Genomic DNA, 10,522 nt, shown 5'->3' with positions numbered 1-10,522 from the left:
GGATGCATGACTGAGGAAGGAGAAATAGTGGGAGGATAAAAGGGCACCCTTTCCTATGGCATTATCTTCATTTATTCAGCCTTCCTGAAAGTCCCATATAATATTTTGCTAGAACTTAGAAACACAGTCTCCCCTAACTACAGAGGAGGCTTGAAAATATAGTCTTTTAAGTGGGCACATTGACACCACAAATAAAATGGGTGTTCTGTTGCAGAAAAAGAGGTGGAGAATGGACTTGAGTGGGAACTAGCAGTCTCACTGAGAAGCCAAACCCAAACATCTATTGATATTTTAACAGGAAACTAAAGAATGATGCAAAGAGATAGGGGAAAGGGATGAGGGGGGAACCTTAAAAATCCAGGAATACCTGCCAATGTGAAATTTAGCTACATCTTCATTTGGAAGGGCACTATGCCAACAATTGACTCTCTCTCTCTCTCTCTCTCTACATATATATATATATATATATACATCTTTTAAAAACATGAAAGCAATGTAAGCTCCATGATCATTAATCAATCCAGGTACCTGTAATAGTAGGTGCTCCACAGATATGTTTGAATTGAAATATTTGAAATATTTTTTGAATGACCTATAATGTTAAATTAAAGAGTAAGTTTAAAGTGGTATGTAACATATCCTATAATTTTAATAAAATTAAATATGTATGTGTAGATAGATAGATAGAGCCAGCCAGGAGGCTGGAGAGTCATTAAAAGCAGGCAGGAGAGTCATTAAAATGACTGATAATAGTAATTCTCTCTGGATAATGGAATGGAATTTGGAGTAATTTTTGTTTTTTCCTTTTTTGAATCTTCCAGTTATTCTAAGCTATTTATACATTACTTACATAGTCTTTAAAAAACTATATCAAAGTCTATTTGGGACAAAATCAATACATGTATGGCCTTACCTACAGAACAAAAAAATCAGATGTTAAAATAAGAAAGAAATGAAATAGACATTTAAAAATCACTTCTTAATAAAAAGTGATTTGGCATTGTGAGAGAGAACTCATGGAGACATTTAGATAAGAAACCTACAGCTTTCTGGACAAGAAAGTTAGGAGGCAAGGCGTGGTCTCCAGTGGCCTCATAACAACTCCTCACCCTAGGATTCTGGGCTTCAATTCCAAGCTCCTCATAAACAGACAGGCGTCAGCGACTTCATTAATCCTCAAGAATCATGTTGATATAAAGATGACACAGTGCATTCTTTGCAAAGACAGTTGTGGAAACTGGAGCCCAGGGAGGTTTTAACACTAGAGCCCTTGACTGTATACTCAATATGTTCCACATCTGTCCCTCTTTTCCTCTGCAGCCACAGCTAACCCCATGTGGTGGTATATATGGGGAAACTAAAAGTTTGCCATAAAATTGTCTTCATTAAGCCCAAGTCCATCTATATTAGATACCTGATTCTCACTCTGGAAGGAAAGCATTCATCTTTGAGTTTCACAGTATCAGTTATTACATGCATTAACGTCATATTGGGAGGCTGAGAGGCCAGAGAATGAGGTCATGGAATATAAAAGACAGAGACTCTTGCCTTTCTTCTCACCCACATCTACTCTCTGCTTGCCACAGTTCCTTGAACAAAATATGCTCTTTCCTGCTTCACTTTCTTGCACCCAGCTCAGCTCTCCTGGCTGGGATGTTCCCTTTCTTCCAGTACATGTGAACCTTACCCATCCTCAGAACCTGCCCACATACTGTCCACTACCCAAAACTTTGGACTCTTGCAGCCCTCATCACAGACCCCTTTCTCTGACCTCCCATGATCAGTACCACACAGTCAGCTCCTAACTCTATCTGCAGTAGCACAGTCCTTACTGCTTCCCATATGCATATCTTGTCCTCCCAGCCAGGCTTTAAGCTCTTGCAGGAACAGCAGAGCTCATCACACACACACACACACACACACACACAGAGTTCATAGCACACTGTTTTGTAGCTGGTAGGTCCTCAATAAATATATCTATTCATTGATTATTTGGAGATATATCAAGAGGCAGACGTACAATCATAGGCATTCATTTGCAAGACAGAGAGTCTCATGATCTGACTATGTTTTGTCTACCAAAGACTCACTTAACATCCAAAGACACAAATACATTGAAAGTGAAGGGATGGGAAAAGATATTCCATGCAAACAGTAACCAAACGAAAGATGGAGTGGCTATTCTAATATCAGATAAAATAGACTTTAAATAAGAAGTCGGTACAAGAGACAAAAAAAAAAAAAAGACATTACATATTGCTAAACTGTTTCCCATTTTTCCTATTTTGTTATTTTAAAGAAATTATTTTTCTTGGGATAAGTTCTGTTTCCATTTTTTTTCAATAAAGATTTGCTTGATTAGTTGCGTTTGTATTTGTTTTTTACAATTCACACATTTAAAATGCACAACTTGAAGCTTCTTACTATATTCACAGAGCTGTGCGATCATCACAATCAATTTTAGAATATTTTTTATCACTCTCAAAAGAAATCTCATACTCATTAGCAGTCACTCCCATTCCTCTTTAATCCCCCAGCCCTAAGCAACCGCCAAGTTACTATGTCTTTATGGATATTCCTATGCTGGACATTTCATACAAATGAAGTCATACACTACGTCATCTTTTGTGACTGGCCTCTTTCACTTTGGATAATGCTTTCAAGATTCATTCATGTTGTAGCATGAATCAGTACTTCATTCCTTTTTATTGCTGAATATTTCATTGTATGGTTATACCACATTGTACTGAACTGTTCATCAGTTGATGGACATAGGGGTTGTTTCCACTTTTTGGCTTTTATGATTAATGCTGCTATGAACGTACACACACAAGCTTTTGCATGAATGTATGTTTTCATTTATCTTGGACATATACCTAGGAGTGGAATCGTCAATTGATCGCACTTGACCTTACCTAATTTTCCTGATTAACACTCCTGCCATTGTGTTTTCTTTTACAAAATACAGAAAGACAGAGAGAGACAGAGACAGGCAGAGACACAGAGAGGCTGTACCTGCTCTGGTGTCTTGTCTGAAGTTCTTGAGGACATTCAGAATCAAACGATCTACAGCTGAAATGATGACAGTCAAAGTGACTGGGTCAAAATATCCTACAAAGAAAAAGTTTTCTGGAAGAAAAAAGGTCTAACCTGAGTTGAGCTGCACGTACGAAGAGCTGGAGAAGAACAGAAGGAAGAAGACACTCCAGCAGGGTCATAGCATAAGCAAAGTGCTGGTGACTGGGCTGAGTACGGAGTACTTGGGGGATAAGTAGCAAGTAGTAGAAGGTGAGGTTAGAATGATTTGTTGGGAATCACATCATCAAGGACTTTGAATAGCAGCCACAAGTGTTTGAGACTAAATTTTTATAGTTTTGAAGGAACCATTGGAGACTGTCGTCTAGGGACATCAGTCACACGATCAGGTCAAATGGACATGATCAGGGCAATGATGGGCAGGTGCAGGCAGGATAGACCGGAGCACGGACGCATCTGTGATAGCAAGCCCCCATTCTTTGGAGGCTGTTGCAGCAATTCAGGGCTGAGGTAAAAGCTTTGAGCATAGCCAGCTGGAAGCCAGTGACTTATATGGATTCAGTGGGCAAAAAAACAGCATTCATCATGGCACCGGTTCCCCAAAGGACCCGAGCCTATGTTCAGGGAACTGATCATTTCTCTATTATATAAATTGATTAGGTCATTCACAGTTGAGATTGATGCCAGGGGTTTGCTACTAATCAAGCTAGAATAACAAGCTGGAGGACAAGGCAGGCCCTTTGCCAGCTGGGCAAGGAGCAGGTCCAGAGGCACGGAACACTGCAGCAAAGCACTCTGTCCCTGACCTGGGAGTCTGGGCAAAGGAAACCACTGAGAGATCTGGCAATGCCCTTCAGCTGCATCTGGAGACTCCAGGGCCAACTCCAGGAGGGACACTTCTGTCAGAGCTGACCAGTCAAGTGGAATCCAGCCCTGGAGGCCCACAGCTAGGCTGTCCTCCCTGCCTGCAGAAGCTTGTAGAGATGGGGGTATGGTAGGGATGGGGGAACAGGCTGGGGTGACACCAGTGGTGAGCCCAGGGGAGGCAAAGGCTTGAGGAGAGTAGTTGAAGTACATTTTGCCAATAGTAACAATAGTCTGCAGTGGCAAAAATGTGTGTTTACATAAGGCTCCCACTGTGCTCCAGAAAAAGGAGGAGAGGGCTCTATATTCTCAGTGGATGAGATGTTCTCCCCCTCACACAAAGGTTCCCCTTGCCCCTTTCTCAGAAGACCGCCGTGAAGTTAACCACGTGCCATCCAGTACCAGTAAGGCTGGTTCTGACTATGCCAGTGGTGGATCCTCTCCCATTGGTCCCTCCCCTAACACAAAGGAGAGTATAGTTGGCTCCGTCCATAAACTGGAGGAGAACTTCTAGGAAGATCCAAGCCTCCGATGTGCCCTGGTTTGGGTAAAGCAAGATCTGAAGTCAGATGCCTTTCTGCTTCTGGACAGCTCTCTTGCCCAAACCCCACCCCTATCCCCTGCCTGCGGACGACTTTGAGTCCCTTGACGCTTAGGGGACTGACAATGCCACTACTTTGGGTCGGCCTTAGCTTGAGTGTTTTCTGCTGTGGAGACCAGACCGCCTGAGACTTGGGGTGGGGGGCTAGTTCTGTATTTAGTCACGGTTCACCCACCTAGGGTAGCTAAGCACAGCCTCCATAATTATCTTCATTTTCTGTTGTCTGTATCGTCTCATCATCATCAGGGTCCCCCTCTCCTGTGGAAGCGGGACGGACGGAGAAGGGGCTGGATGCCAGAAGAGGACGGTTTTCTATCTGTACCAAGGACGTTCCTCGACACAGAACTTAGAGATCCCGGCAAAGGCGGCCCGCGGAGGGCGGAGAAGCTCCCGCGCTGGGGCCGAGCCCCACGCCGTGTTTCCCTGTTGCCACGCGGCGGAGGGGGCGACGATGTACCCCCCCCACACACACCCTCCTCAGAGCTCAAGAACCCAGCCTTCCCGCCGCCGGCCTCGGGGAGCCGGCTAGTGGGCTCTCCCTGCACCTCCTCTACCCACCCTGCCGCAGCCAGGTTCTTATCCAGCGTTCCCCGCCCTGGACCGGAGGGTCAGAGGGTTGGGGTGACGAAGGGAGATCCAGCAGCCGGTGGGCCCGAAGGCCTCCTCCTCCCGTGGCACCTTGGTCCTCTACTCGCTCTTGACTCCTCCCCCGTCTCTATTCCGCAGTGTCCCCTCCCTGTCAGCTCTCCGCTTCCGCGACCGCACCTGCCTTAGGGGTTGAGGGGACACAAGGGAGGTAGAAAGGGAAACCGGGGGTTTGGGGAAGCACAGCGCAGCAGGGTGACCGGCTAGTCCCGCGCCGCGGGTCCCCACAGCCCCAGAGCCGCCCGCCCGGCGGCTGCGGCACCGATGAGCTGTCCGCGGTGCTGACGCCGGCCGCCCGCTCGGTCGGGAGGGGGAGGAGACGCCCTCATTCTCCGGCCGCCCCGAGTCGAGTGGCCCTTTCCCCGCTCCTAAGCGGAATCATTTCCCCAAAGGAACACTCCGAGACCTGGCGCTGTGGATGGATGCAGGAAGAAGACGCGAACGACAGGGAACTTAAACACCGGACTGGAGTCCGGTGTCAGGGCATTAGCGTCTTTCGGCCTCCAGCACCTGAGACCGCAGGACAACATCAAGTTGAGCAAAGTTTGACGGCAGCTTGGACACAAGGGAGGGATTCCGGAGCCGAAGCGCAGGGAGGGGCTGGACGGTATTCCCTGGCGGCGTGGTAGCCAGCACCGCAGTCCGGACACCTGCTTCGGTGCCCCGCATTAGTGCAGCCAGAACGACAGGGAGGCGTCGCAGCAGCCCAACTCCCCACCCCTTCTTTCCCTTCCTTACTCCCCACCCCCCAACACCCCGCCCCGGGCGCCGGTGACTCCGCCTCTCCGTGCCGGGCGGCTCTCCGGCTGGAGCTGGAAAGGGAGCGCTTCCCCGGACTCAGCTCGGTTCCGAGGCTCCGAAGCCGACGCCGCCAGCTCAAGCCCGGGGGCGGGAGCTGGACTGCCCACGGAGCCTGCGCTGGGGAGCCGCTGAGCCGGGAACGTCTCATGGGACGCGCCCGGGGTCTCTCTTCGTGCCCTGCTCTCCCGTCCCTGTCCTAGGCGCCCGGGCTCTACAGCCCGCCCCGCCCGCAGCCCGCGGCCTGTCTGGAGAGGAGTATGAGGCCCGGGGCCCCGTGGACGCCGGCCACAAGGCGGCAGGGGCCTACCTTGAGACCCCCGCGCCCGAGGGCGGTGGGTGAGGAGCCGCGGCAGCCGGCCAGGCGTCGGGGCGCAGAGAGGAGCGCCCCAGCTCCGGCGCCCGAAGGGCCGCGGGACCCGTGTGCGGCCTGAGCGCCGAGGAGGAGGCGGAGGCGCCCCGCCGTCCGGGCTCTGGAGGAGGCGGCGAGGGGCTCCGCGGCGGCCCCCGATCCCTGGTCACCATCCTCACGTTTCTGCTCCCGCGGGGGGGATGTCGCGGCCCGGGCCCCGAGCGCCGCCCCGGCCCCGGGGCTGAGCTCCGGACCATGTCCTCCCGCAGCCCCCGGCCCCCGCCCCGCCGCTGCCGCCGCCGCCTGCCGCGCCCCTCCTGCTGCTGCTGCTGCTGCCGCCGCTCGCACCTCAACGAGGACACGGGCCGCTTCGTGCTGCTGGCGGCGCTCATCGGCCTCTACCTGGTGGCTGGCGCCACAGTCTTCTCGGCGCTCGAGAGCCCGGGCGAGGCGGAGGCGCGGGCGCGCTGGGGCGCCACGCTGCGCAACTTCAGCGCGGCGCACGGAGTGGCTGAGCCGGAGCTGCGCGCCTTCCTCCGGCACTACGAGGCCGCGCTGGCAGCCGGCGTCCGAGCCGACGCGCTGCGCCCGCGCTGGGACTTCCCCGGCGCCTTCTACTTCGTGGGCACCGTGGTGTCGACCATAGGTGAGCGGCGCGCCCAGCGGGCGACTTTCCTCTCCGCGTCTTTCACCTGCCGCCCTTTCCACTGCTCGGGGCTCGAGCCGCGTCCCTCGGCTCCCTCTTCCCTTCTGAGGCCCCGCTGCCTACTTTCATTTCGCCCTCTCCTCCCCACTCGTCCCCCTCCTCCTGCTCGGTCTCCCTCTTTACTGGCTTTCGGCGCGGGAGGTGGCCTGAGAGGCCCATCTCTGGCGCGCACCCAGCGGTGACTGCCTGGCAAAGAGGCCAAATGGGGAGAACCCTCACCCGGGCGCTGGGCAGACGGGGGGCCGCCCGCGCTCCAGCACTTGCCAACTGCGTGACCTAACCGCTTGTGCCTCAGTTTTGGCTTCTAAAAAAGGACTTGGGAGAACATGTATCAGGGGCCTGCTGCTTCCTTCTTATTTCTCACGCCCCCTAGTCCTCGGTTTCCTCATCCATGTGATTTGGAAAACCCTTCCTCTCTCCACTCACAGCGTTGTTACCTCCCTTCTCTTCTCCTTTCTTCTTTTACACGCGTTTTCCCTCAGAGTCCTCCAGCCCTTTTACCCTGGGGAAGGCGACCATTTCCCCAGACGAATCCCTAGATCTCCTTCGCTTTTTTTTTTTTTACGGTCTACACCACCCCATTAGACTTGGAGAATAGGACTGCAGCCTCTCTGGTTCTGGTTTTCTCCTCTTACTTCCCCCCTCCCCTCTTCCAGCTTCCCCTCCAATTTCTTGACCTCTCTTCTTTGTTACCTTGCTATCTTTTCCAACCAATAGTGACACCAAGGGGGTAGCTTGGGTGCAGGGGGTAGTTTCTCTATACTTTCCATCATCCCGTCCTCTTATTTTTGGTAAAATAGTTCATGATTTTGCAACTGTACAAAAAATGCTGTGTAACTATTCCTCGAAGCCCCCCTATTTCTTTCGCCCCTCCTCTGAGCCTCTCTTGTAGAGATTGTGGAGCCATCACTGCTCCCCACTCCACCCTGTCCCTCTCTTTATTCTCCTCTCACCCACTTTCCCCATCCCCCCCCTTTCCCTGGGCCCTGGGTGTCACGTGAAACAGACCTCTTCCCGTTACTGTATAGAGTGCAGAATAAATACAAGATTTTCACTTTGGCAAGACTTTGTGTCTCATCTCCTCCTGCTTCCAGTCCCAGGGTGGAAGAAGGCCGTTGGCTGGTCATGCCTGTAGTCACCCCAAAGCACTATCCCCCGGTGGTAGTTTTGGAGGAGGGAATGGGATTCATTGGGCTGAGAGGTGAGGGATTGCACCGGCCCGCCTTCTGGGCTGGATTGGTATGCCAGCTCAGAGACGGGGGAATGGACTAACTGACCAGTGTAAGCCGTTGTAGGTGGCTGCTGGCAGGCAGAGAGAAAGACTGCATCTATGTGCAGGATATGAGCAGCTAGAGATGGCTCTCTGAGTGTATATGTATAGTCTACGAAAGGGCTTCCTTTCAATGAATTTTCATGTGTCATGTTTGATCTGATGACTTTAAATAGAAAAGGCAAATGTGGCCCAAGTCCAAAGTACACACAAACTGGATAAAAATACCATTTAAAAGCTATATCTTGTTGTTATGGTGATTGAAGATATAAAATGACCCCCTTAAAAAAAAATCCCCTTTTAAGAGCTGCATCAAGTTGCTATAGCAACTAGAGGGTTTTTTTTTTTTCTTTTTTTTTTTAAGTGCTTTAAAAGTACTAAAGATGCTTAGTCCTGGAAGATGACATCATGTGTTCATAGCTCATTATTGATTTATGCTCTTCCTCTTGTAAACACACCCTTTTGCTTTCACCTAGAGGCAACCTGTGCACAGGTTGGGCAGCCACAGCCTTTCTTTCCCAGCGGTGTGCTCTGACCTTGGCTTCCTAATGGAGCCCACAGGTTAAGGGAAAGGTGGGAGCAGTGTCCCCTTCCCCTACAGGCCATGAGTCTATCCAAATGGGGCCTCATTCCAGTGACCTGTGGTCTCTGTGCCTTTCTGATGAGCTCCCATCAATGCCTTCATTCACCGCCCAGCCATGGCTTCTACAGCTTCTGTCAGTTCTTCGCACAAAATCAAGTCAGCGTGTTGGTAAATTGTTCCAAGCCCAAGCCCTTAATCTACGAGCAGGATCGGCTGTTCTTTAGTCAAGCAGAAAGAAACTATGTTCTCTTTCTTGATTTGTGTTTGGGGATGTAGGCAAGCATTGTAGGAGGCTATGCTGAAGCTGGTGGCTATGTTACAAATGACCCAGCACATTGTTTCCAAAATCTGCTGCAGGGAGATATTTATCTCTGAGAAGAGCTGCACTCAGGACCAGAACCAGCCAGTGGACAGCTCGGCATTGAACTAGCCCCTTTGCAGAGGTGCCAAGAGAGCCACACAAGTAGCAGGGTCTCTGTCAGTTATCCACCTGCTGATGTGGTCTGGGGCAGTGGTTCAAATTGGTCACTTCTGTCACATAAGTTCTGCTGAATCCTGAAGTAGCATGATTTTTATTTCAGGCTTCTCTTGCAAAATGTACTTGGATGAGATTTAAGTGAAGACCTACATACATCAGTTTAACTTCTGTTTATGTAGTTCCTTTCCCTTAAATGCCCTGAGTCTTCAGAGACAATTATTATTACTGGTGCTTTTATGGATTCTGCAGCTCAGGGAGCCAAAGCTGAATCCAAAATGGGCAGTCAGTATTCTCTATCTGCCACCTCATCCAGCGAAGAGGAAAATTAGCATGCACTCGGTTTTATTTGAATATCACAGTGTGTATGGTCCGTGCAGCAGTGTGGACATTTTCTTGTATTGTATAGACCCAACTAAATGATTCATCTAGACTTTAGTGTAGAAAACCCTTTCTTCATTCATCCCATAAATATGATATATTGTGTGTATCAGGCCCCAAGTGCTAATATGTTGAAAGGTTAAAGCTTATTCTACAAGACAAAGGTTGAAGCATATTCCAACATGGGCAGTTGGACTGCAGTGTTCATGGGTGCCACATCTTGGCTAGCCTCACTAATGATGATTGGAACAAGGAGGTGTCCTTTGCTCCAATCCCATGTGGCTCAGAGTGTTAAGGGACGTGTCTCCGGTCACAGTTAATTATGTATTCAGCTGGGTCCAGAATCCAAGTTATGCAGTGTTTATTCTACCAGTTTCATTGATATAATTGGTGGGCACATTCCTGTTTGAGGCTGAAGTATTTAATAACGAGTGTGTGTGTGTGTGTGTGTGTGTGTGTGTGTGTGTGTGTATCTGTGTGTGTGTCTGACAGACACTACAGCAGGGCTGAGCAAAAGGACTGGTCTGTTGGTCAGGCCAACAGTTGATTAAGTCCAGAGAAAACTTGAAGGATCAGACACATCTTAGAGGTCAGATAGACTAGAAGCATCTGGTAAGTCTTAGACAGTTGGGAAGGCAAGAGCCAGTACCAAGAAGGTTAGAGACAGAAATGCTAGCAAGTGGGAGACATTCGGGTAAATTCTGGTCCAAGGACAGCAGCCACTTTCTCTCTGCCTTCTTTTGCACGTGTGTGTGTGTGTGTGTGTGTAGGGGAGGGGAAGAAGGGGCAGGAATGGGCCTTCAGCTAGAGG

General features: G+C 50.2%; 1 protein-coding gene across 1 annotated transcript in view; it reads left to right on the top strand.

The window, feature by feature from the left end:
• The first annotated feature begins 5,936 nt into the window (after window positions 1-5,936).
• Window positions 5,937-10,522, top strand: part of KCNK12 (potassium two pore domain channel subfamily K member 12) — a 56,897-nt gene continuing 52,311 nt past the window's right edge. Inside the window, exon 1 of the mRNA XM_032653502.1 lies at window positions 5,937-6,942. Within this exon, the coding sequence (XP_032509393.1) occupies window positions 6,552-6,942 (391 nt within the window). The 5' untranslated portion in view covers window positions 5,937-6,551. The remainder of the gene's footprint in view (window positions 6,943-10,522) is intronic.

This window comes from Phocoena sinus, chromosome 13, assembly GCF_008692025.1.
Source record: "Phocoena sinus isolate mPhoSin1 chromosome 13, mPhoSin1.pri, whole genome shotgun sequence".
NCBI classification, from domain to species: domain Eukaryota; kingdom Metazoa; phylum Chordata; class Mammalia; order Artiodactyla; family Phocoenidae; genus Phocoena; species Phocoena sinus.
This window is presented reverse-complemented; position numbering and strand designations above follow the sequence as displayed.